At 37.7% G+C, this 27,894-nt stretch overlaps 1 protein-coding gene and 1 long non-coding RNA gene across 7 annotated transcripts in view; one reads left to right on the top strand and one right to left on the bottom strand.

The window, feature by feature from the left end:
- The first annotated feature begins 8 nt into the window (after positions 1-8).
- On the top strand, positions 9-27,241 carry LOC142059031 (uncharacterized). Of its 3 annotated transcripts, none has more exons than XR_012661182.1 (5): positions 9-673; positions 1,223-1,792; positions 14,423-14,556; positions 21,731-24,091; positions 26,266-27,241. It is a non-coding gene; the product is annotated as an uncharacterized LOC142059031 (long non-coding RNA). The 3 variants fall into 3 exon arrangements; XR_012661181.1 differs by lacking the exon at positions 26,266-27,241 and adding an exon at positions 24,956-25,534; XR_012661180.1 differs by lacking the exons at positions 14,423-14,556; positions 21,731-24,091; positions 26,266-27,241 and having other exon boundaries at positions 1,223-5,395.
- The window catches only part of CAMSAP2 (calmodulin regulated spectrin associated protein family member 2), a 93,669-nt gene continuing 71,334 nt past the window's right edge, over positions 5,560-27,894 (bottom strand). For 2 of the 4 annotated variants that reach the window (XM_075097242.1, XM_075097244.1), the window contains 11 exons: positions 25,528-25,621; positions 24,348-24,441; positions 20,244-20,314; positions 19,735-19,804; positions 16,703-18,914; positions 15,459-15,595; positions 14,728-14,948; positions 13,605-13,704; positions 11,826-11,941; positions 9,942-10,060; positions 5,560-8,417 (listed from right to left, as the gene is read on the bottom strand). In XM_075097242.1, coding sequence (XP_074953343.1) covers positions 8,112-8,417; positions 9,942-10,060; positions 11,826-11,941; positions 13,605-13,704; positions 14,728-14,948; positions 15,459-15,595; positions 16,703-18,914; positions 19,735-19,804; positions 20,244-20,314; positions 24,348-24,441; positions 25,528-25,621 — 3,540 coding nt within the window. In that variant the 3' untranslated portion in view covers positions 5,560-8,111. The remainder of the gene's footprint in view (positions 8,418-9,941; positions 10,061-11,825; positions 11,942-13,604; positions 13,705-14,727; positions 14,949-15,458; positions 15,596-16,702; positions 18,915-19,734; positions 19,805-20,243; positions 20,315-24,347; positions 24,442-25,527; positions 25,622-27,894) is intronic. The other 2 variants (XM_075097243.1, XM_075097245.1) reach the window with 1 other exon arrangement.

Raw genomic sequence — 27,894 nt, 5'->3', positions numbered from 1 at the left:
TGGGCGTCGCCCGCGCCGCGGGGACGGGAGGGACAGATGGTGGCGGCTGCTGGGCGGGGCGGGGCCCGCTTTGTTAGCGGCGGGGAGAGGCACCGCCTGCCCACCGAGACCGGCAGTGCCGGCGGGGACCGCGGCGGACTCCCTCCGCGCTCCGAGGCTGAGGGAACCGCGGGACGGGGGACGCCGGGCCAGGCCAGAGCTGCTAGCCCCGGCAAGCGCCGCCGGGCTCACGGCGATACTGCGCGGCGGCTCCGGGCCTACTCCGAGGGGAGCAGCACAACCCACCGCCACCCGCCTGGCCGCCGCTGTCCGGGCGCCCGGCGCCTCCCCCGCGGGCACGGCCGGACCCCGCCGCGCCGGGCGGGGAACGGGGTTCCTGACGGAGAGGGGCGCTGTGAGAGCGGCTGATCGGTCACTCGGTGTTCCGGGACAAAGGGCTGCCCCCGCGGGGCCGCCGGGCCCCCCCCCCCGCTCCCGCCCCCGGGGCTGGCGCGGAAGGTGTCACCCCCCGCGTGGCCCGCGCTCCCGCGGCGGAGGCTCAGGGCTCGCCGGCCGCACCCTTGGTTACCGCGTGAGGTGCTGCCCCGCCGCAGGCGCCAGCCGTGGGTCCCTTTAGTGTGTTTTTGCAGCTTCTTGAGACAGTTGAAAAAAGAACGCGTCCTTTACAGAAATCGTATGTATATTATGCACATATTTTATTAAGATATATCAATATATAATGTGACATTCAGTTACATTTAATGCATTTTTGTAATTGTTAGAAGATTGTGGCATGTAAGAGTTATCATGGTGAACAGTTAATAAGTTTTATCAGTGTTTAAATATAGCTGTGAGATGAGACACAGGAAGTCATGTTAAAATGCTAGTGTAGCACTCAGACAAAACCCCCCGTGTGTGTACCACAGGGCATTGGCAGGCCTTGCCAAGACGGAGATGGTGACGATTTTCTGGCAAATGATGTAGCAGAGGCCTGGTTTGTGGTTTTTTTTTTGGTTGGTGGGTTTTGTTTTTTTTAAAATTATGCATGTGTAACATGTATTGGAGGCCCAGAGAAGGCTGTCAGGGGTTCAGCTGAAGCTGAGCTGGATTCTCTGTCACACTGATGTTTAAAGATGTTAAGAACCACAGTGAGTTCAAGTCTGCTGGCAAACTGTTCTGCTGAGGATCAGCTGAAGGGCAGAGGGGAATTGTTATTCTCTCTCTCTCGCCTCTTTCTGAAAAGGAATACGGAGAAATGTCCTGAAGGCTGTCCAGCAAGGAGTGCCGCCTGGCTGTACAGCAGCGACTCTGCCAAGGAAGAGCAAGGAACGTGGAACTCCGTGGTTCCTTCTGCACCACTCAAGTCCCAGCATCACATCCCAGGAAGCTTGATGAGCTAGTAAAACACCGAATCCTTCCATTTACTTCTAAAGCTATCGCTTGTTGCTTACTTGCCTTTGGAGGCACTGTTTAATAGAAAATTTAATTATAAAAATGGAACCGTTTCCCAATACATATGATTCAATAGAGATGATAAAGGGAGTGCAGAGAAACAAGATGACTTTAATTTGTCTCAACAAAGCTGCATGCATAACTTTGCTGAACATACACTTGGATAAAAGTCCATTTTAAACTTTAATTTACAAAACACTAAGTAAACACACATATGCTTTTAAATTTAATCTTGATTTTGCAACAGTGGTACCGTGGTTTACTTATCTTTTGTGCGATAGCTTTCTTTTCAGTGGAGGTCCTGAGATCAAATCGGTGAGACTGCATCTCCAGAGGGCAAGAGTTTCAGGATGAAAGAAAGGTAAAGCTTCTCCCCAGTTATAGACCCAAAACAAAGAATAAATTCTGAATTTAAAATTATTGTTTCCTGCTCAGCATGTCAGGCCTTTCACAAGGATGTAGCAAATTCCTTAGTCTGGAAAGAGATTTCAAGAACCAAGTATCCGTCCTCAGGAAGAGGTATGGAAGAGTAAGTGGCATTACTTGATGCACCTGCTTTGGAGAGCAATGATACTACTCTTAAATATGTGGTGAGGATGTGTACTAGCATCCTATCAGCGAAGGGCAGATGGAAGACCCTGTTCTCTGGTTGTTGATAACTTTTTAATGAGGCGTAGAAAGATATCTTTGAGGTGGTCTTGGCTTGCTTTCAACTCCCTAGTCATTATTGCAAAGAAGGTATCTCCCATGAATAGCAAAGCAGTTGGGTGTGGGCTTTAGAGAGCTTGAAAATCAGGATTAGTAGAGGAGTTGTTCTGCATTGCTTAGTGACAAGACAGCGCACTGCAGCCTGTTCTTGGAACTCTTCAGAAAAGAAAATAGCAATTGTGCGACTATTTTACAGATGTTGCAGGTGGCTGCTGACAATGTCAGCAGGGCTGGATACATTCTTAGAATTATTCCCCAGTGCTAACCTTGCACAAGGTCTGCCAGTGCAGTTCAGCAGTTCGTGCAAAGCATCTTTGTGTTGTCATAAAAATGGGCCAATCCCCTGATTTTTAGTCATTATAACAGAGCCATTCAACTCTTCACATTTTATGTTTACATGATCTTGTAAGAAGTTGCAAAAAGAATTCTGTTTAAAAGTGTACTTCTGGAAATAGTTTTCACTCATTTCAGGAAAGGATTTCCAGAACTTTGGAGTGACTATTCAGCAAAATTCTTGCATAGTCTGTAGGAGAATTGTTTATGTCAGCATCATAGCTCCAGTTTCAGGTAGTTTAAACAAGAAAAATACCGAGCCAAAGTATAATCTGGCTTCAGGTAATTTAAATAATTGCAGGCTTGTGGGGCCTTGCCAGGTCTCGTAATGCAGACATTTAGATCAGTGGTGATGTAGAAGGGATAAGACAGAGCTGCGTTGATGCAAAGATTCATACTCGCTTTTAGTCTTTCTGCAAAGCTCCATTAACAGATTAAGTGACACAAAAATGCTTATAGATGTTAAACAAATTTGTCAATGGATAATTAATTAGTTCTAAGTATTTTGTTCATCTAGATGTTCATAATGTTGAATAATAGTTTGAAGAAAGTTTTAAATAACATTTTTCAGTGGAATGCTTAACTCTTTTCTACTGTTTTCTGTCCTTTCTTGAAATCCTAGTTATTAGCTTTTCTGATCAGAGGCAGTTGTGTCTAGCGTCCATCAGCGTTATCCTTGAATTCAGAAATTTGATTAAAAACCCTTGTGTTGAGGCCTCCACTTCCCAAAGCATTTGTACTGAGCTCTTAAACGTATATGTTGTATATTGCTTCCCTACCTCTTAGGAAGACCAGTAGTTCTGAGTGGAAAACAGATGAGGTAGCTGCTTTTCTTTCTTGCTAGAAGGAAAAAAGCTAGAGTAACTTCACTACCATATTTAACTCTCTGCTGTGGTTGTCTAAATAAAGCGTATTTCTTTTTACATCTGTGTGTAAGCAAGTAAGTCAGAAAGTATATGTGCATTTATCTGTGCGTGTCGACGTATGCATACACAAACACGCTTCACATCTTTTTTCTTAAGTGGAATAGTTTGCTTTTAAAAACAAATTGCTTATAAATGAACAAAGATGCTGTGCTTGTTAAAAATACCGGAGGGTTTTTTCTGCTGTTCTAGACCTGGAATAAGATAACTTGTGTGGGTTTTTTTGTTGTTGGTTTTAATTTTTTTAATTAATTAGAAAAGGTAAGAGCAGATATAAAGGTCTGTGGCTGTCAAGATAGATCTTTATAGCCACAATTCTTCAAACTGCTTATTCAGCTCATTAGATTAGTAAGAAGGCAGCAAAGAAATGCTAATTTGCCATTTGAAAAGGTACAAGTAGTTGAAGGTTTAGCCCTGACAAAGCTCTGTCTTTATTAAGTTGTTGGAAAAAAAGACATCTGACATCTGCACCTGATCAGTACAGCTGGATTTGAGAAACGAAGCTTTTTTTTACATCACCTTTTGGTGGTGATTGATCCAAAAAGCTTAGGTTCCAAGTGTGGCTGAGATGATTATTCTGCAGTCAGTGATACCAGCTCTCTGCAGTGGATCCCACAGCAGTACAAATTTTGATTCACAAGATTGCGTAGAGATTCAGACACACGGTACAGTCATATTCTGTCAAATTAACCAGGGCGTGATCTGAAGTTTCTCAAGTATAGCATTGCTTGCCAACGGACAGAGAAAATGAAGTCTGTGCTAAAGCCCATTTGTGCAAAGGCTGGTTTTTGACAAAAATTTTGAGCTGGGCTCACCACGGAAAAAAACAACTTAACTGGATGTTTGTGTTCCAACATAATTCCTTGCTTTTGTCAGCCTGTTTGTGGTGCCGTACAGAGAACCGATTGAGCTGGCTGACAAATAACCAGTTTTAAGGGGAGGAGGAAAGGCTATTCATTTTCAGCCACATTAGTTTCCAGTTCAGTACTAAAAGCCCTACTATCAGATTTCCTGTATTCTAGAAGCTGCCCTTTGAATATCTTTGAAATTTAGAGATTCTTTAGCTGCGTAAGTCAGCCCAACAATTCAGTCTACCTGTTGACAGTCCAGTGATGTCACGTCCCCTTTCAGCAAGTCCTTGCTTTTGCTCTGCAACCCAGCAGGACAACACAAAACCCCCCAAAAGGCATGATTTGGACTAGAAAAAATTGCTAATTTACACATCTGGGAGAGAGACCTTATTTTTTGGATACTATCTCTCTTCAAGATTGCACCACTAACAAGTACATGTTATTTCACTAAAAGTCGTAGTCTTTATTAGCTGTCTTGATGAAGACCAATTCATCTTGAAAACCTTCCCATCTGAAGCAATCCTATTACACTGGGCAGCAAGTTTCTGTGGTGGCGGAGCGATGGAAGCTAACCAGAGTACAGGAGCTGTTTATCAGTTGACTTGCGATTGCGAAACTCACTTCTGAAGAGAACAGGGTAACACCACGTTGTTCTCAAGAATGAAATAAAAAGCCTAAATCTTCAATAGCTTTCTGACGTTATCAGAGAGAGGCTAAATTATATGTGAAAGAAAGATGAACAACGGGGAGCAAAAGGAGAAATAAAAATGGTGCGTATTTCCTACAGTTTCTATGTTGCTGAAATAGGAGAAGAAAGAAGATTTAGACATTAATGTGAACTTTTTACAGTTTCAGTTTATATTTAGATGTAAGCAAGAAAACAAAAAATGTTGTTTTGGTGCCATGCTTTTATTTAAATGAAAGGAAAAAGCTACACTTTACCACATAAGTAGCAATGACAATATTTTACAGCACAGCATTTGAAAAAATATGGAAGCTATGCTCCATAGAAGTGGACAAGTAAGCACACAATACACTGTACATTTTTCAACAGTGCCCATTAAATCATAATTAAATAGCTGAATTTGGCTTTAAACAGCCAAATAATAAAAACTAACAGTCATACTAACATTAAAAAAAAAAAGGAAATATTTCAGTAGCTACTATGACTGTTAGAGTATGAAATTTTGCTTCAAAAACTAAGACGAGAGTTTGGCAATTCGGTCGTAGCAACAATAATAATACCCCTGATGAAAGCACCAGTGTGTTCTGAAAAGGTCAGTGATAAATACTGGCCTTTATGGAAAGCTTCCTCTTTTTTTCTTTTTTCTTTTTTTTTTTTAAACATGATCCCAACTAAAGATCCACTGTAATTAGAAAATTTGCAGGCTTAAAAAGGAAAAGTGTATCTAGCTTTACTTTTCCTGTATTAAGTAAAACTTTTATACTGCGAGCAATGAAATTTTCAACTGCATTATTCACATTCTGCTTTTAGACATTGCACAAATCTGTAACCTGTTGACAAATGCAAATTTCATAATACATTCAGATATATTTAAATTACTCAAAGAATTCATGTCACATACTTAAGCTCACTTTGATTAGATCGATGCGTGTGTCTTTCTGGAGTTGCAAATCTTCGGTTCAATCATAGTACAGATTTTAGAAACAAAAAGCCTCCCATGATAAAACTTCTTTTGAAGTTATTGACCATATGTGTATCAGTTAATTCCAACCTCCTGGTTTCTTGAATCACTGTATATTATACACAGTTTCATAGTGTTATTCAAGATGTTCCTACAATGGCATTCGTAGGAACTGTCTAACAGGCAGAATGTGCAAACCCTCTTTTCCCCCTTTTTAATATTATTTATATCCTATATACACAATATGTATACACTTGAAATAAGAGTTACATATCCTGGTGATATACATGCAAACAGTAGGAATCAGCTAACCACAAATAGTTTTGAGCCACATACATATTAAACATGTATTTTAAAGTGTTTTTTCTTTTTTTACAGTTTTAACAAATATACATAAATATAAGAACATAAATTACAGTAAAACTGACAGCATTTTTGAGAAAATGTTTATAACCCAGACGTGTTGATGCCTAAGGCCTTATAATAATTTAAAAAAAGTACTGTTCTAACCTGCTTCATGACATCTCATTCCTCTGCATCTTTTATATAAGTAAATGAGCACATCGGAGTAGTGAGGCATGGCTTCTCTCAAAGTTCAATGAGAGAAACATGAACGTAGTTTTAGTCTCCCCATGAAACAGAATGGACTATGTACTTACAGCACAATACTGTCTTATGTTAATGTAGTTGTCACAACACTGAAACAGAACAGAATCACAAATCATTCAAGTCTTTTCCTGAGAATGAGATTTTTTCCCCCGACAAATCCTCTGGTGTACATTATCAAAATAGCCACAGATTGAGGGGAGGCTTCAAGTTTGTAGTTCCTTTTTTTTTTTTTTTTCAGAACAGTGCTATGTTAAAAGCAAATGATAAGATAAACACTGAAACGGAATAGTGATCTATAAAATAATCAAACACTGTTTTGAAACAAAATGCAGCCCTTTATAAATAATACTGAAATATGCCCAGAGTTTGTTTGTGTAAATTGACATACAAATTTATTGAAATGTCCTTTAGGCTTTTTTGCCATGTGTATTTAAGATCGCTAAGTGTCACAAGACATCATCTGTTAGATCGTGTCAAGAAAACAATTTACTAAGACACACTGAAAATTCTTATCGGATGTTATTCCCTAGAAAACTGGTTTACGTCTGAGCCAGCAGATCTGAAGGCAGGAAGAACAGACACTGGCCTGGATCTTAAAATCAATGGGAATTACATACACGACTTCTGAAAGATCTGCAACTTAGTGAATTCTGTGATTCTTCTGAATATTTTTAGTGTTCTGTCAGGCAAACGTCAGGGATCTAGTTCTGAATGTTTCACAAGTTTCCATTCCTTCCTTGGAGAAGCAGTACCTGACCATGTGCTTGCTCTTCATCTGGAACAATTCAAAATAACACTCATTTGCGTAAACTGTTTTAGAGGTCTACTAATCTTTTTAGTTTGCATTTTAATGGCATTATGAACACGCACATGGTCAGTCATTACATCTCAGACGGTAACTTAACTGAAACAGGAATAATTGCATCACCCAACTATACCCTGAGTTGTTAAATAATTCATTTGAAGGAAACTTCAAACAGTTCAAAGTTTTTTTCCTTTACTGTTTAGTCTATAAGCAAATCAGTATTATTTAATTGAAAAAGAATTATAAATACTCAGGGGAATGAATCTTGATTTTGTTACAGCACACAATAAGGGTCTTGCAGAACAGATCCATTCAGCTGTTCTTCAGTGACATACAACCCATCACTTAGTCTTTACTGTAAGTCAGTATGCAAAGTTCAATGGTATTGAGAATATTAACAAGTATTTCTTCAGTGAAAGAAAAAATATTTCAAGACAAGCACAAATACAAACATATAAGGCAACAGATGTAAAAAATGTAGTTTGAGTCACTAAAGAGGAACATTCAGTGCTTCAGTGTATCTAATCAAAATACAGAGCAAACATACTCTATATATTGTATTAGCACATACAAATCTCCACACAAGTCAAACACTTCCGTAATCACTCATAATTATTCACCTAACCGATCATCTTCTGCACTCCTAAACACTGTGTTTACATTCCAGTTGGACATGATAATAGAACTTGGTGTCCAGTTTTAAGTTCTAAGAGTCTGGTTGGCAACTAGAAATCTATTTCCTATAGGCAGTAAAGATGAAGTGCAAGTTTATCATAATTGTCTGAAGCAAGTTTTTTCCCATCTACTATGCCTTGGTGGGTAACAGTTTCTTAGGAGTTACTGGTCTCTTGGTTTGCCACAAATGGCTGTGAATGGTAATTGCATCAACACTGGCAGACAAAGTTTTAGCAGGTATGTGGCTAAATTGCTTCCTGTCAGAGTTGTATTTATACAGTCCCTCTATCATTTTCTTTGTGATAGATTTGGGACCTATTCCCGTTAATTTATTGATTTCTTCAGTATCAGGGCAGTATGTGTACAGAGATCTGAACTGGCAGCCTGAATCCCGGAACAAGATTAAGAAATTATTGGCATCGGATTTTTCCATTTCCTTGAAAAGAAAGAAAGAAAAAGATTCACAATATGAATTTTACATTGTCGTTAGAAAACATTCAGAATCATTGGATTGTCATTTTGAATTTGTTTTCTACCAGAGCTGAAACTTATGTCTAACTCTGTCCACTAGAAGACCTTATTTTCAGTCATTAGAATTTGCTAAGCTTCATCCATCTGGATTTTGATAAGGTACCTACCCATCTCAAGCAAAACCTTATTTATTTAGACAATTTCAGCTGTATTTGCTTAGTTGTACCTCAAGAACAGACATCCTAACAAATTTTATGTAGACCAAATAAAAATTCTTTGATCCATTTCATCAAGCAGGTCTAACAGTTGCAAGTTTGAGAACAGGAAATTTATATATGTCTGGATGTGCCTGAAAAATCCTCCAGTGCTAAAATGGGGTTTCAGTCATCCCTAAATCCATTCAAGTTTGGTTAAAGCATAAAGTCATCTGAAGTGTATTAAGCAAAGGTCTTTACTAGCTGAAATCTTCAGACCTCTAATCCACCCAACACAACTTCTGCGTGCCACGTGCCCTGAACATGTACAGCTTCTACCAAGTGACGTATTCTCCATCCTAGAGTTAAGCATGACCTTTTTACAGCTGTTCTTTCCTGGGATTTCTGGGGGTTATTATGCTCCCAATTACTTGAACTGAAAGAGGCTGTCTTGATTTCTCACTTGTTATTTCCAAAAAGTAGCTGGAATGACAGAGAAGGCAGCATCTGGGCGTGAATGCAGAAGAATTATGAAGAAAAGAAAGGGCAAGAAATACTGTAATGAAATTCATTCCAGAAAAGGAATTAAATCCAGATTCCAAGTACCTGCCTTCTGTGATCTATTTAATCTGTCAAATTTGTCACAGTTGGTAAAAGGAACAGTCCCATTACTCTAAACCCTCAGACTCGTGTTATTCCTTTTGCACAGAAACACACGGGTCCCCGAGCTCTCACCCTTACAATATTCATGCATCTTCAGAAGGTTTATACCAGCATAACAGAAAAGGCTGGAAGGCACCTTTCTGTAGTAGAAAGTCCTGAATTTGCCCTACTACTTGGAAACCGGAGCAAAGCTTAGCATTTCAGTTCTTTCTCTTCATAAGTGCACTGTGCTTTAGTTCTAAAGGTCCCAGTCTGAACATCTGTATGTATAAGATGGATTTTTTTCGTGTTACAGAAAACAAGTTTGTGAGAAAAAGTCTACATGTGGAAGTTCCCACATTAAATGTGCAGTAACTACAAACATGTCAATTAATTCAGCTTCCTGTGCTGCATGTACAATGTGACAGCTATTGTTTCTACAGTACTTCTGTCTATGCAGCAAGCAAGGCACAGAAGTTAAAGCCTTTCACTAAGAGAGCTGTAAGTCTATCTATACTCTTCACTAAGAGACTATATAAGTCATACCCTGCGAAGATTCCTTTCAATATCTGCATTACACTTCCTGTGTCTTCCTAACGCCTTACTGTGGTTTGGCTTAGATGTTTATGCTTTTAGGGGAAAAATACCCTTACCTCCAATATCTTTTTCTTTTGACCTTCATTTACTTTTCCAGCCAAGCAGCAATGTGCCAGTGCATTCTGAATTATATACTTATTGGATTTAGCACTGGGTTCTTTGAAGAGCTTTGGTCCTATAGAAGAGGAACAACGAATCAGCTAAGTTAATCAAAAAGCCAACAAAGGGTTTCTTTAAATGCTGTGAAGCACTTCTGGTATGGATCTTCTGCGTGCATAAAATTACAAACCCAGGAATAAAATAGAATTAGGTTAGAGACCGCAAATTTCACGAACAAGTAAAATGTCGTTCTTTCAGCTGTTACTGAATTTGCTTACAAATGTGTCTTTCATTATTAAATCACTATTATTGGCAGTCTTGGTAAATATATTTTCTCTCAGAGGACTTTTTCCTATGAATAACAAAAAAAATTGCAGTTTCTAAGTAAAAATTCAGTCATCCAGGAGGGAGCATATTCTTTATTTTTCTTCACCTACACCTGTGATTTCAAGGGTGAGAGGTGTAACAATGAAGTTGATGCAGTGCTTAGAGTGACTTGGAATTCCAGAAATGTTTTACCCAAAACCAGGGGTAAAGCGTCTGGCCTGACACTTATCAGGTTATTCTGTCTGTAAGAAGACTTGATTCTTCTGGTTGAAGGAGAAACCTCCTCTGTTTTAATTTCTGAAATATATGCTTACTTGTATCAAGACCATTTGGAAAAAAAAAACATGTAAGCACCAATTCTGAGTCTAGGAAAGGAACATAATATACAAGCAATAACCAATTAAATTTAGATTAAATCTCAGTTAGTCTATGCTTCAGGAAAAAAAGCCTAGAATCAACACAAAAAAGCTGTATGAAATCTGACTGACAGAGTGAAGGTATTAAAATGAAAAAATGAAAAAAATCCTTCTGTTCGATTCCTAGGAACTGTATATTCCTCCATTTAAAAATAAGCTCTACATAATAATCATTAAAAGATGATCTTCAGCACTATGGGTCTTCATGAGAAAACTCAGCAAGACCACCCAGGCAAAGTCTCTCTATCCCTCCTGTAATTTAATGTGACATGCATGTGGTACAAACTGACACAAACTGACTGAAGTTTCATGATCTAAAATCCTTCTGATTCTCAGAATGAATGCTTCTGCCCTTTCCAGACTGCAGTCTTTTCAGCAGAGATAAATTCTTTTCAAAACAAACATTTGCCAGCACAGAGTTATACAGGCCGATCAATCAAACCTGATCTCCCTAAAAGTTTATCGAAAATACCTAACGTTATTTTGCTCTTTACCAAACAAGGTGATATTAGGTGGGCAAAAATGGAGCTTTTATAATCCTGATGATCTAAGGCCTTTGCAATACCACATGCTGTATATTTGGAGAAAAGGGATGAAGATACCATTATTCTTTGATTCATAATATAAAGAATCAGAAGTCAGACTGTAAAGTTTTTAATAAACAACAAAGGATCTGTTTGGAAACAAAGGGTGCAGAACATTCAAATTCACATTACTAAGCAGATTTTTTTTTTTTCCTGTTGCAATCTGGTTTTTGCGTTTTGTACCTCTATTCTAAATTGAGCTAAAATTTCAACTCTTCTTTCCTTGCTAGAGAGACTACTGAAGTGCACAGTGACCTGTGAGCCCATTTGCTGCTCTCAGTCTAACCGCAGTTCATTCTGGTTATCACAAATGCTACTGAGTCAGTACTTTTAATCTGTATTTAAAATTTTAACCTAGTATTATTACCAACTATTTTAAAGGAGGCGAAAGTAACATTTCTCTGAAAGCATCCTCACAACCAAGTTTTAGGAAACCAAATAAAGGTAACTGAAAACTTTTCATGCATATAACCACTAACAGCCAGGTACTTTTCTGAACATTTTTGTCACTGACCTGTGTATTCTGTAGCAGAGGCCACTGAAGAAGTTGTAGATGCATTTTCCCAATCTTTTTCTCCATTACGACTACCACAGCGACTTGGAGATAAGAATCCTTCCACAGACTCAGACCTAAACATTAATTTTAAAATCTATTTTAAAAAATCACAATGTTCAGCAGAGAAGCCTAATACGGAAAGAAGGCAAACTGTATTAAGGTGGAACACAGTGATTTGAATTGTAGACTATAAACCTAAATGCACAATATTTACAGAAGAAATTAACAGATAACTGAGTTCATGGTCTGTATAAAGTATTCTGAGTGATGCAAAAAACTGGTATTTAGTGAGGTGGATGTTAGTAAGCTTTTGAAAGTTTTTTTGATTGTGGCTGCTGCAAAATCCAGTCAAATTTTCAGCTTTGGCTGAAACGTTTTCTAAGTGAGAAGAAAGTTACTACTAGCAAAGAATAAGGGAAAAAGTGGTATTATAATAACATTTATCTGCACACCAACTTCCAGTAAAATCAACACCAGATTAAAATTCAATTTATAATATATCCTACACCTTTTGTGATTAGCACCTGCATGAAGGAGGCCTCAAAGGTATCACTGAAATTCAGTCACTGTGATCATCAAAAGACAATTCTGACGCAAGGAAAGGGTGAAAGTATGGGTCTGGAAAGATACTGAAAATTCTTTCACCTCTGTTACTTTCAGCAATTTGTACTGAATTTTATCCTATTTTAGAAGTCTCAACCGCCTATATCAAATCCAAAGCCAGAGGAAGATATACTGTTCATTACAAGCATAGGACAGCACTGTGCAACTAAAGCTACATAGATAGGGGTCGTCATCTGTAAAGTCTGTTTAGATACACAACATCAAACATTTTCTAATAGCTAATATAGCTGGAAGAAATCCTGCTCTCAATTTAAACCGATAATTTTAAGAGATGGCAAGAGATGTTAAGAAACTTCAATTAAATGATCCAATTATCCTATGTAATAACCAGAAAGTCCGTACTCAAGACATCAAGGAAATTGAAAAGTCAACTGAAACCAGCTGCAGGCATGTCAGAGTTGATGCATGATGCACAGTGGCCATGAAACATGACATGTGATATCGTAACACAGAGCACTCCTTATCAAACTCCTTTTCCTAGTTTCCCTTTCTTCCCTACTTCTTTTCTATTAAAAAAAATAGTATTTCTCTGAATATAATTAAGTTGTTACACAGAAATAATAATTTGCCTTTGCAATATAATACAGATTTTGTATATAAAAATCAGGATTTCCAACCCCTCCCCTTTTTTTTAAATTTCATTTTCAGGTATTTCTATTGCAAATACATTTTCATGTTTGGAAAAGATTGAAGTTCTGGTGGACATTTACTACTTCCCTGTACAACTGCTGAGGGGAGAAAAAAACCCAGAAAAGCAGTTTCTGTGTTAAAAAAAGAAAAGAAGCTATGTAGCTGCATAGCATACAGGTTTAATAAAATATCTACAAGTTGAGACTTAAATACAAGCTGGTGAATTAAAGAGGCTGTGTGAATAGCATTTTGTTTTGACCTCATTTATAGCTGCCCAACTGGTTTACTTGGTAAAATTTGTGAAACAAATGATCGTGGCTTGGTTCCCTAATGCCTGACAGTGGAAACAATCAATGTCTCAAATCAGGGAAACATAAGTGTTCTTGGAGTGCACAATATATACATGACCTCTTTGTAATTCATGCTAGTTTTACATAGCTGATTTTAAAATTTTATTATATTAAATGGTTATTTTAGCTTTACCTTGGTGTTCTCTTGCCTGACTGCACACTCTCATTGTCCCCTGTATTCAGCGATGCCAATGAAAGACTAGATACTGAAAAAACACGATAAAGCTGTGAACCTGGATAAAAACAAAGTTAAGGCTCATAAACCTATGCAGGTAGCAGAGTCTGTTCATTAGTCCCAACACCAGCATCAGAAAGTCAGTAAGAGCATTTATATACAAGACTCTTACACCCGCACGTGATATACTTGCATGCATATGTGGTGCACTTCATCTAAACACTTGCTGACACCTGGCCATTTACAGCAACCTGGCATGGTCTCAGACTAAGCATTATTGTGAAGCGTGGACATGGGAATATTGGCACTATGCAAATCAAAGAATGCAATCAAAGTTAGTAAATCCTCATGAAAGAGGGCTTAAGACCCTTAATTTAAAGCTTGGAATGGATTCTTGGAAGGCATTAATGCAATACTTTACACTAGAAGATGGAGGGAAGCAGCTAGAGAAAATGCAGCAGAATAACAAGGCTGTAACAAAAAGGGTCACTGGGCAGTCTGGTTACCTTTTCCTAATTGTAAATTGGCAATACTTCTTCCAATTATTACTGCAGTTATGTGATATCTAAAAGAATGCTAAATTGTTCCACTTGATTAGTGTTGCTATGTTCTTAACTATATATACAGCAGGTAAGTGAGCAAAATAGAAAATAACATTAAATATAAAAGTAACTTCTTTTATTTTGTCTGTATTAAGTGGGACTTTAAGTACTCTTACCTTACAATCACCATTTTATTTATCTATCTCTCATCTCCCAACTTTTATTCATTCTTAGCTCTACAGGTGCAAGAAGAGATAACTGAAGAATACATGGGCGGGTAAAAAACTTGAAACACATATTGGTGCTTCCATTGGGTTTTCCTGCAGTTAACCTTTTTGTTTGTTGATATATGCATGCATGCATAGCAGGTAAGCGACATCCATCTTTTAATTTCTATTGGTAAATTTTGCCTTCCAGTTCGGTCATGTGCAGCTTCAGTTTGGCACAAGACACTAATAAATGCACGTGCTTGTTAGTACCAAAAACCAAGCTGGTGTTTTAGCATGAACAGACTCTTTTTCCACATGAACGCTTGTTACCTGGTGGACCTTTGATTGGTGTCTTAGGTGATTCAATATGATCTCTATGAATAGATTTTGGACGTGGCTTTTTTTGTTTGATTGAAAGTGACCGTGGCTTTATGACAGTATCCATTTCTTCCATAAGCTTCAGCTGTTTCCTTCTCATATATTCCTGCTTAATAAATTCTCGCCGTGCTCGTTCATCCTCCTTCTTCTGACGTTCTTCTTCTGTTTTGCGTCTAAAAAAAAGATCAAATAAATTCAGCAGTAGAAACTTTCAAATGAACAGTTTTAACTAGCACAGCAAGGACAACACAGGCATCAGGGGTTCGGAACTTCAGAGTTCCCAGACATCACTAAGAGGAAAATAATTTTTTTACAATTTTCAGACAATTTAACCATGTTTATTAGCTTGACTGCTGTAACTGAGTGAGCATTGCACATTTGTGCAGAAAGAAGCACAAAGTGATACACTCTCCCTCAGAATATAAAGCACAGAGCAGGGTAGTGCTCTGGGGAGCTTCACTCAGGCCAGCAGGACTCGTATGTTGAGTCTGGGCTACAGACTGACGCCACCTGCTGATTTTGCAGGACCAGCTGGCATGTGTCTTCAGCTGGGCTCCTCAGCGCATCTGGCTCTAGGATTAAATATCTTGGATATTAAGATGTAATGCAATTTTTTTACATGGAAATCAGACATTTTTATGTTCACAGGTGCTGATAATTTGGACCAGGACATGTAGTTTTACCTTGTCTCTTCCTTCTTATGTTCTAGTTCTGCTTCCAGCTGCTGCTTTCGAAGAAGAGTCTCTTTTTCCCTTCTCAGACGCTTCTCCAGTAATGCTGCTCGTTTCATTGCCATGTCATTTTCTGCCTTTTGATCATCCTAGCAGCAAGAGTATTTGAAGGAAAAGGACCCCAAAATATTAAGATCTCTGAATTCAGCAAGTGATTTTGCCAAGCCATTAGACACTTAATTCCGTACACTGGGTTGCAATATCCTAACATACTTCTGCAGTATTTGAAATAAGTTTACTTTAAAATATTTTTTTAAGACTACTAAAAAACTTTTCATAAAGAACTTTTTCCTTCCTAAGTAAAACATAAAATTCAACACTGATATGAGAAAACTTGCTAAGTGAAATATTTTAGTTTAGAGTCAGATCCCACGCTGCATAAACTGCTGTATTCAGCTTCAGAGGATTCTACGTGCGTGGCAATGAAGGTAATTTGTCACAAAAAACAATAACTATGCAGCATATAGAAGTAACTTCTGCTGATCAAGCAGGGTGTTTTGTTAGGACTGAGGAGTGCTTCTAGCCAAGCAAGGTGCATTTCAGATATGTGATACAAGGTTTTGGGGTATTCCAAGATAGAATTTAAAATTTTGATGGCTTTCAGTGTCTAGACCACTCTGTTACAATGTGCATTACAGTTAAAAGCCTGTCTGAATATGACTCTTTAATAAGGCAACAGGGAGTGCTCCCAAATATCAACTTCAAAAGGGAGTCTCAGAAGACTCTATTTCCTTAGCCAGCCAAGAGAGGGGAAAAGGGCTCATCAAAGTACAACTCAGACACATTCAACATTTTAAAAAATGCAGGCTGTTACATGCTTCAAAAACTTTTAGTTAAATTTGGGGGTGGGATGGGGAAGCAAGGGCGAGATGTGAGCATGTTCAATTAAGGTCACCAAAGCTTATGTTAAAAATAGATCTACATTCAGCATGCATCTTCCTCACCAAGAACTCCAAGCACTCTTCCACAGCTATGAATGGAGCTCTGGCATGCTCAGAAATGCACTACAGTAGAATCTTAGCGCCCTTATGCCAAACTAACCATCAAGTGCAAAAGATATGCTTGTACATTTAGAGTTGCAGAACCGTCTGCTTTGATTTCAATGGAAAGTCATCACTGAAACCCATATCTGAATTAAGAAGTTCTCTTTCAAAGGAAGCTTAATAGCACACATGCACATCCACTAGTTCTCTTACCTTAAAAAAGAATCCACAACACACTTTCTGGTCATCCTCAAATTGTTCTCGATCACTCTCACCTTCATATTTCTCAACAGATACTTCAGTTTTTTCTGGTGGCTTCAAATCTGATAGGGAAACTTCGATTAAGTTAGCTGTTTTGGGAGCTGGTGTCGGTAAATTTGGTTGGCTTAGCTGATCTTCATTTGGGGTGAGGCAGACAGTTTCTGAGATAGGCTGAGATAATACTTCAGAAACATTAGATTCTATAGGCTTGATCTCCTTTTCCTCCAACTTCTGTTCACACTGTTTCAGCAATTTTGGTCCTTTTTCTTTTGCTACCTCTTCTATAGGCTTGACTTCCTTCAAAAGATTTCCCCTTAACTGAGGTTCACCTATATGTTCACCATCATCTCCAAAGCAAACAAATGATCTAGTCTGAATAGGAACCTGACTTGGAGAAAATCTCCTCAAACGGGGAAGGCTATCCACAGACCGCGGGGCAGTCAAGGTACGATTTAGAGGTGTTATTTTCAGTTCATTTGGCCTGGGAGTCCTTTGCATTTTAATGTGAAAAGAGGCATTCTTCCTGTTGGAAGATTGTGGAGATTGATGTGTAGAGCGAGGAGATTCCTGTGAGAAAGGTGCAACGGTAGATGGAGTTCCCATTTGCCTTGATGAAGACTTAAAGTCCCGAATCTGCTTCTGAGGAGAAGGCTGAGGAGGAGAAATAACCCAAGCCTGTTGCTCTCTCATCTGCATCAACATCTCCTGTTGAAGGGACAGACGTTGCATTTCTTGTTGCAGTACATGCAGGGAAGAGTTTAGTTTTTCAATAGATTTTGTATATTCTAAGATATCACCTTCGTTAAAATTTTCTTCTGAGGGACTTGCTATATTCCATTGCTTTTCAGCGTCCATAGGAGTAGCAGGAGATTTTATCCATTTGCTATGAGAATTTTCAGGGGTTTCTTTCATTAATTCTGAAGTCTTACCAGTTTGTTCATCTGGTCTTTGAGTTTCTTTTTCTTTCAACCGATTACTGTCAGTGAATACCTTCTCATCTTCAGCTCCTGCTGCTTCTTCTCGCAGAGGTGATACTCCATCACCTTTCTTTTTCACAACATTAAGAAATGCTGTTCTTCCCATTTTCTGCCGCTGCTTCGTGAATGCAGCTTCAACTTTCTTCTTCTGTGCTTCAATGGCTCGTCTCTTTTCCTCTAGCTTCATCCTAAGATGTACCATTTCAGAAGCCAGTAACTGCGTAGTGTCTCTTCCTTGAGGAACAGATGCCTCCTCGGGAATATGAGTCCAAGCAACCACATGAGGGATGTTGAGCTCAGAACCTTCTGGGGTGGTTTTCTGAGAACTGCTTCCACTGCTTCTGCTATCTGTGTGATTCAGCTTCCTGAATTTCTGCTCTGCAAAGCTAGTCATTTTGACCCCCGAACTTGAAGAAGCACTGCTGCCTGCCTGTGATTTAGTACTTACTGAGCTGGGACAGGGACTTAACTGATCTCTGTGACTGCTAGCTCGCGTGTCATAATCCTGGAGAAATTTAGATGGTTCTTCCATGTCGGAGTCCATGCTTACAGTATAATCTCTCAAAGAAGAATCCTCATCCATTGTCTCTGGAATATCTTCTGAAGGGACATGTATTCCAGTATCTACTTCTGTATTGTCAGTCACAGGACTTAGAGCACCTTTTGTGTCTGTAATTATATCAGGGGTAGACTGATTTGGTTTAATGTTTGAATTCAAGATGCTCATTTCCTGATTGTGAAGAAAGAACCCATTTGTAATTTGGTCTGCTTGGATAACTCTGGGAGATTTTTCAGTGTCATGAATTATCTGCAAAGCCTCTTCAATGCTTGGTGTTTCAATCCGATTGCCAAAATCATCCAGAACTGCCCTGTTTTGCAGAGCTCCGTTTGGAAACCTGTAGTGGCTGCTCTCATTGGCATTTTTTTGATTTGTGTTAAGAAACTGATTGGCCTTTGTATCTTTATGAGCTATCATGTCCTTTTCCTCTTCAATATCTTGATTTTCCTCTTCTCCATTTACTGGTTTGAAGGACAGATTTTTTCTAATATGCTTTGGCATGCGGTTGATGTTTAGTGTAAGGCCTTCATTGCTCACGGATCTAGTAATTCCTCTGTTTGGAGTAGACACTGGAATGCTTTTTTCTTTGTCAAAAGAAATGTCAAATGAAACTCCATGTACTGATGACCTAATGGAGATTAGAATAAAGGAAATAACTGAGCAACTCATTATTAATAACAATAACATATTCGGTTTTAAAATTATTTTAAGATTCTAGTATTAAAGGCACTGTTAGGTGTACTGTATTTTGCCTAGCATCAAATAGAATATCAAATGTATGTGTGTTTATATATTATATTGTTGTATCTATTTAATAAATAGATATAGATATAAATAAAAGTGCACAATAAAATAGAATATTACAACATTTTCTTTAGAGACAGCAATGCTTTTTATTACTTTGGAATAAATTGTGGGCATTTTAAGAATATAGGTATTGCCATAGTAGATCAGAAGGAAGGTGAGAAAACACAGTTTACACTTACTGAATAATCCACCACTGTAACTCATACCATTTTAACTTTAGTATATAACCTACAGATCAAGAGTTTATGTCCGGTCTAACTGAAAAACCAAAACATTCAGCCTGATTGTCCTTACTGTCCACAAAATAATACAACTTTAAATACTACTGAGCTCATTAGCCATGTGACTCTTACCACTTTTAATTGATTGCGATGAGTGAATGCAAACATATTTAATGCCACCAATTCAAACATCTCCAAGGTACCTCATTTCAATATAAAAAACAGATTATTTATTTCTGAAGTTTGTTTCCTGTTACTGTATTCTTAATCCATGATAGTTTCTCTTTCTATGTTTGCAAGTCGCTTACAAGAACTCGTATTACAGGATTCTGAAAATCCTAACTACAATGGAGCATTTATTACTTTTTATGACCAATACATGATAATTTTTTAACCAACTGGTATGGTAAGACTACTTACCTTTTTTCTTTGGGCCATGTCCCTACATACCCATCAACATAAGACATTGATGAGGACCTTCTGATGACTCCTAAGTGAAATTAAAATAGAACTCAAGATAACTGCTATGAAAAATTATTTTAACATCACTTTCTGTTGCTTTAACAAATTAGTTTGCTTCACTACTTTGAACACTGCAACGACAAAAAAAGTGTTCTTATATTGAAAACACAAGTAGACTGAGCCTTCATCCCCCAAAGAATTTACTGTTGAGTAAAATCTACTACAAATACTTGTTGTAAGCCATATTCCACATAATCAAAACAGAAGTAAAATTTTAAAAATACACACAATAAGAGCTACAGACACAAACTTCACATTTGTATATTTTATAAATTACATAACTTGTTCATTAGCCCCTGCATGTAAAGCATTCAAATAATGATTGGATAAATATAAGCAAGATAGCATTTTACTCAGAAGATGACACTTTGTCTCATTGCCTCTTCCACCCATTTGTAAATTGTTACCTGGAACAGATGAATAAGGCTGCTGGGGTGTATGCAGTTGGTGAGACGGTGTATAAGTTGGACTTTCCAATCTGTAAAGAAAGAGACATTAACTTAGAAGTAATAAATCAAAAGCCACATCACAAAAGGACAACCAGACTTCATGTCCTGGGCCAACACAAAAAGTGATGTGTAATAAATTAATATTTCAAGAAGAGAATTATCTAAAAAGAGAACACTGTTATTACCTTTAACTGGACCTAATGCAGACAGACACAAAGAGGAAAAGGCCTCAAGTTGCACCAGGGGAGGTTTAGGTTGGATATTAGGAAAAATTCCTTCACCAAAAGGGTTGTTAGGCTGCCCAGGGATGTCGTGGAGTCACCAACCCTGGAGGTATTTATAAGAGAGGTAGACATGGTGCTTAGGGACATGGTTTAGCGGCGGACTGGGCAGTGCTAGGTAAATGGTTGGACTTGATGATCTTGAAGGCCTTTTCCAACTTAAATGATTCTATGATTCTATAAAAAGCCAAAATGGTATTTCTCCTACACAAACAGCCACAGGGCAGCATTAGTTCTGTTATCATACTTGTTTCCCCATTTATTTCATGGAAATGTCATTATTAGAAGGTTTTCATTTTTAGGTTTGATTTTAGCAAAAAACCCGAACATAAACATGAATAAAATGAGGCTGTTCCTACTGGCCTCAAAACTGAGTGACTGCAGCTAATATCACATACTTTTCATGCATCTCTCTTTTCAGTTGGTTAGTCTGAAACATCACTTTGTGTGTGGACTGCAATATGCACTAGAAGTGGATAAAGGAGATTTTGTGATAGGCACGACTTTATAAATACAAAAAATATATTCACTACTAAAGCAGTAGTTACAAAGATTTCCTCTGGTTTTACTTACAACAGATACTTTTTTTTGTTCATAGAGAAGGTCTGTAATAGACTGTGTCAATCCAGAACAGAATTAACATAATTCAGTGTTTTGATCAAGGCGCTTCTTCAGGATCAGAACACACACATGCATAAAGACGCATGCATTTGTATGTAAAACACTTAGAAAGAAGCCAGACTTCAAAAACACGCTGGATTTTAATCCCTTCTTGTTCTGAATTTTATTCACTGAGTTGAAAAGCACACTCCCAAACTCCCTTTTTAAATCAGTAATTGTCAAAATATTTGTTTAGTGCTTTTAGAGTTTATACACAGTATGCTGTAGAAATGTTTCTAAATAATATTTGTAGGAAGGATATTCACATAAATTTAAGAAAAATATTGTTCCACAATCTACAAAAGCATCTTTTGTAAGCATATATTAAATAATTCAAAATAGGTTCTCATTAATTCCTGATTTTTTTGTGTTAATAACACTCCACACTAGCTACATGACATATCTGTTTTAAATGGAAATTGATATTTCTGTATAAATTTTAAAATCATAAATATGTCTATATGTTACCCTAAAATAAAAGCATGCTTTCAAATTTTCATCCAGCAGCCTGTGAAAATCTGCTACCACAAGGAAAATCTATACACTTCATTTTCCTGCAAGAAAAGACTGATTTTGGCACCATGACAGTGGTTCCATAGCAACCTCAGACACCATGACTGTTTGCTGCCACAGTCCCAGTCCCTCCTCTGCGCTGGATCTGGCTCTCCATCCAATCCTCTGAGTCATTTCAACAAGCTATGCCAGCAGAATAACATTACCTTTTTCTGATTGGGTTTGGGTTAGTTTTTTCTGTCTTTGCGCACTGAAATGACAATGTCAAACACAAGGGGCAGGAACGTACAGTCAGGACAAGGAGGAAGGCCAGGACTATGACATCCTGCAGTCAGGTCCATTCTGCCAGGGAACCTGCAGCCTGTATGTCAGATTCCTTCCATCTGAGATAACTTATTAGGACCCTCCTTTGTCCTACAATGCAGTGAAGTATCATCAAGTTGGATGAAGTTCACTGGTTTATGAGGAAAGATATAGCTCTTTCTATCACTCATGGATTGCTCTCATAATACTCTCAACTCAAAAGCATATCCATCACTCGTAGAGACACTAAAACAGTGTTGTGATGAGCTGGCACAATATGCAATCCACCACCCGTGTGGGGTCACATATATATGACACCTTGGAACATGTCTCAGGAAACATAAGCAATATTACAAAAGATGTTGGTGGCAACTTACAGACTTGATCAGTAAATTTGTGATAGTAATGGCACTAAGAAACATAAAGTCTTTTCTAAGTGCTTATGAATTGAATTCAGATGCTTATCGTAAAACTTCCAGTCTTTCCTCTTCAGCTTGGAGGTCAAAACCATCTGCACAAAGTGTATGCATTTAGAGAAAAGGTAGATTTATTTGGATGAAAAAGATACTATGTTACTGACAGAATTTGTCAGAGCAGGGATAAATGCATGGTTAACAGCTTCCGCTGTAGGGATTTTTTTTACAGAATCAAGGCTGCAGACAGACTTCTCTTGTGGTGTTGCCCAGTATTCATCTACTAACTTTCTTTTCATTTAAAGAAAATCTTCTCCAAAGTGATCATTCTAGCAGAAGCATAACTATGGCACAGAGCTCTTGTTTCTTTAGTCTAATTTGGTTTTGAGTGTAACTGACATATGATTTACTGTCTTCACAGAATTTCTAAAAGATAAGTCACTGAAGTTTTGTTCATGAAGGGCTCTAAAAGGGGGTCATCAGGTTGGAAGCCACATACGAATAGTGATTTCTACTGCAAACCTTTCTTTGTTCTGTAGGATAGTCGTAGTTACAAAGCCCTTTGTTGAACTGCTTGCAGTGGCTTTGCAAGGTGCAAGTGGCCCTGGGAACCCCTGTTCTTAAAGATACGTTCAAAACTATTGTGTCTTTTTCTCCTGGTTTATATGCTCAGTTTACACTAAAATAACTATTGTTTACAAGAGAAATGCTTCAGGTACACAGAGGAAAAGGAGATTTGGAATCACAGCATTTAATGATAGTATGAAATATTACTCCCTGATTAAAGTCAGCATAGATTCCTAATACTAAAAACCAAACCAAAACACACAAAAAAGCCAGCCACCCAAACAAACAAACCCAACAAACCCCAAAACAAACCAAGAAACCCCACCAAAACCAACCAAACCACCCCCATTGTGCCCCCCCCCCGAAAACCCCACCCAAAACCAACAGAAAAGGCTGAACAAGGTTCGCTGGGTTGGCAACCAACGATTTGCAGAATACCCAATTAAAATGATAATGTTACCCTTCTCTGTGTCAGTTCAGAAACAAGCTATAAACTTTTGCCCCCAAATTATAAATATAATGTAATGCTACCCCTCATCCACTATGTTTACATCAGACCACTGCAAGGCTTTCTTTACCCTGTTAATGGAAAGATTAAAAAGAAGGCCTAACATGCAATTTCTGCCTCTTATCCAATGTCAAAAATATCAAAAGCTCTTATCAGCTAGATAACACAAGGGAAACAGGATGTGTTTATATTGCTTCCAAATCTGTAACAGTAATACCAAAAATAATGTTTCACATATATTTACAAAAAATACAAATAATTCAACACATATTTAATAAAGCAGTTAGCTTTCCATTCTTGATGCTAATCAAGAATGTTCATCACAGCATAAGTATTTAGTTTTACCTGTTTGACTTTCATGGTAATTAAGTAACACAATCAGACCAAACTAAAACCATCACTCAGTGGTTTTCTTGCTGTTATCCTAGCTTATTTCTTTACTGTTTTTGGAAAACTTGCTGTGAATTCCAGAAAAATAGCTCTTTCAGAGCAGACCTGGTCAGCAGCCCCACATGAAACTGAATACGACAAGGCGGCCATGTGACACTTCTCTGCTGAATGGTAAGGGTTGTTTTGGAAACTGGTAAGACTAGAGTGTGTTGTCCAAGTGGCAAACATGAACATGTTACCTGCCATGCAATGGGGCAGTGGCGGAAATAGCTGAACTGTGGGATCTTCCACAAAATTCTACAGATTGTATTTGGTAACTCAACCCCTGAGCATTGCAAAAAGGCAACAAAACTAAATAAAAAACCTTGTTTGATTTTGAATAGAAGGAGAAGATTGTGAAACAGTACTAGTGATTCTCTGACATTACCTGGCTACGAAGTCAGAACCAGATGGGCCATCCACATAATTTCTTCTGTTAGCATTCAAGCTGTGAGCAGAAGCTGCATCTTTTGCAGGTTCAGCTGCCAGGAAGAACAAAGCTCAAGTTATTATAGTTTAATATTTAGTTAAAATCCACACCAGAAAAGCTGTCTGAAATAATCTGAAGTAATGATTTCAAAAGATTTAAAGAATTTTCATTGGTTCCATCATTTAGATTAAAACCCAGTTACTTCCTTTCAGCTTTACCTCCTCCAAAGTTCCCATATTGGTACTAATTAAGGGAATGGAGGATGACAAAAATTACTAGAAAAGGCAACAGTAGAAATAATTAAAAAAAAAAAAAAGGAAAAGAGCTACAAAATTAAAAGCAAGCAATCTTTTTAACAAAAATAAATATTCCTCTGGAAGAAATTTTTCTGATAAAGTTATTTTTCCCCCAAACCCTTAGACTGACTTTTCAGCTAGGAAATAGTATTTTGGTAATATCCTAAATTAGTTAGCAATATTTAAAAGATTTAAATCAGATTTATATGTCTATAAAGCATATAAATGAAAAAAGGTATAAAAAGCCACACAATGAAAATCTCTTCCTAGCTCTTGGAGAGACAATCACAGCACTACTGTATGAATGTTCAAGTTACCATGACTCCATACTCATTAACGGATCTCAAGATCTACCTCAGAAGTGGATTTTTAAATTTGAGAATTTACTGATCAAAGATTGTGCCTTTGCATCCGGTACAAAATGCAATTTTACAACTAACTCTCTGTCCACTTTCTCCAGATTTATCTTTCTTTCTCTCAGTATCTTCTCCTCAGCAGTACAAGCTCTTCAGGCTAAGTTCTGCTCTTGGCTCCTTACTATGTTTGTAATCCCTGCATGGGCATAAATGGATTCTAGGCTTGTTTAGGTCAGGAAAATTTGCAAGTGATTATACCACAACAATTTAAATGAGTTTTTGGTAATAGACAACAAAATCTAGTTATGATTTATGAGATGAGATGAAGATTAACGTGAGGAAAGAGTACTTTGCTCCTTCTTTAAGGGGCTGTACACTGCCAAATCCTGTTAAGTGAAATATTCATTGTATTTGTGAACACAATGGCAATCTGTACACATACATATTAAAAACATGCATATTAAACCCGATCCTTCGTATAATTACCTTGGGGGTGCACAACAACACGAGGTTGTACAAATGATGGCTTCACCACTTCAAACCACCAGAACAATTCTGCCATGAACACCATGTAGTTGCTCTACAAAAAAAGAGAAATTTATGTTAAAACACAAGCCTGCAAATAAACAGATTAAGCAGCATTCAGGATATGCCTCGGCATTTCATCCAGTTTACATTCTCTTCTCTACTGATTTCTTCGAAAATGAGATCAGTAAGACTGATCTGTAGCACCAACTATCTAATACACATAACTTGACCTGACTCTGATCCTTTGGATTGAAATGTTTTTTAATGAGCATATGCTCAGGTCTGAAGTCTTGCAGGCAGGGCAGAGTGACACAGGATGGGTGGAAAAAGATGCCTGTCAAACAGATTAGCCATTTCCATTAAAAAAAAAAAAAAAAAAAAAAAAAAAGAGTAGTGAAAAGCCCATTGTTTTGCAAGGCTAGGCAATACAATTTTCAGGGCTCTTTAATTTGAAAAACTCTGGCAACCTGTGGTTTTAGTGTAGGAATTTTGAATCTGATTTCGGTCTTTATGTCAAGCATGTGCTTTTTGTCACATTTGTGAAGATCCACCCAAATTTACAAGTCTTTAATGCAAAACAAAAACCAGCAGCAGCATTTGTTCAATGCACATTAGAACATGGTTTTAGCTCCAGAGATTCATGCACACTTAATATATTGTTGATATATCTCCCTGCTCTATTTTCCCATTATACAGCTATGAAACACAGAAGTGAGGGAGCCATCAGATTCAACACAAGGGGAAAAACAGGTGAAAAGGAAGAAACAACTGGTGACATGAACTGCAACAAAAAAGTCAATAGGACAATCAGGCAGAAGCAGTAGCAGCACTTTCTGCTGCAAGAGTATATAATAAGGAGTGCAAAAAGACCAGAAGGTTTGTTGACCACGGAGGCCAAAGAGTTCAGAGGCCAAATGATCACGGTCCTAAGCTGCTACAACCATACAGTTCAGTCTTTGTATCTAGAAACATCAACTGAATGAGGTCAACAAGCATCCAGGCCTGAGCTGACTCAAGCAGGTGCACAGGCTCGTGTCACCAGTCTTACGAAGTCTGAAAATGTAAACAACACAAACCTCTACTTACGCATTAAAATGGGAAACCATAGTTAAACAACTTTTTAAAGCAGTCTGTTTAAAGAAGTCTTTCTGCAATAAAACCCAATAATGTCTAGCTAACAATACTTAGAAAAGCAAGTGTCCTTAGTCACTTTTTTCATGTCATTAACACAGAATAATTTCAAATATCCAGTTTATTTTCTCCACTTTCTGCTATTTTCATTTAACATTTCACACAGCCTAAATGGGAAAATATTAATTAACAAACTTATTGGTTTAATTTTTACAAACTAACAACATCAAGAGCACTTGCAACTTATAAACTAATGTTGAAACCCAGAAATATATTTCCATGTGACCTTTTTTAAGAATAAAGCTTTCTCACTATTTGGTCCTATAAAATTTCCTGTACTTCAGAAAATTAGCATTTTTATACTAAATTATCAGATACCATCTCTCTTTTTATTGTTCTCTGAGAATGAAATTAAGTGAAAATAGTCTTTCAGGGAAAGTGGGAATTTAATTATTTCCTTCAGAGGAGACTTTCAAAGGAAAGCAATGTCTCTTCCGAGTTTAGTGGCAACACAAAGAAATAAGAGCTGCTTTAGAAAAAAAGGAAACAATTAGCTAATTTTTCCTTTTTTTTTTTTTTTCTCCTATTTTGTTTAAAAGAAAATCTGCTTATAAATAAAGGATGTTAGTTGAGTACATAATGTTACATGCTATGGGACAATTCTTAAGCCTATTCATAATAAAACCCATGGCTTTTCCTGGTGTTCTCCACTTGCTTTGGCTTCTGCCATTGCCAAACTGTTGTGAGAAACAGGACACAGTGCCAGGTGGAGCTTTGGTTTGATCAAGGACAGCTGTTATTTTGGTTTTCAGAATGGAGTCGGCTTCTACATTTTCTGTATGACTGAAGATGATCTTTAAAATAGACTTTGCTATTATAGATATTAATAGAGCAATCTTTATATGCATGAAACATTTTGATTAGCAGAGCATGGGACATTTCTCTCATTTCCAGCCCTTTGTTGGCAATAAGACCTTCCCTTGTCTCCAGGAAAACCTTGCTGCAGATTAAGAATTATATTTGGGCTCCTGAAATAAATGTGTAACTCATTCAATTTCACAGAGCTCTGTAGGAAAGAGACCTACATATCAACATATATGTTATTTATTTTCTGGACGATTTTAGAAGAATGAGGGTTATTAAATATCCGCTAACAAACTGCAGAGCTATAAGAGCATAGCAAATGATTTAGAT

This window comes from Phalacrocorax aristotelis, chromosome 6, assembly GCF_949628215.1.
Source record: "Phalacrocorax aristotelis chromosome 6, bGulAri2.1, whole genome shotgun sequence".
Classification (NCBI taxonomy): domain Eukaryota; kingdom Metazoa; phylum Chordata; class Aves; order Suliformes; family Phalacrocoracidae; genus Phalacrocorax; species Phalacrocorax aristotelis.
Note: the sequence above shows the minus strand (reverse complement) of the source record. Positions and strands in the feature narration are given on the sequence as shown.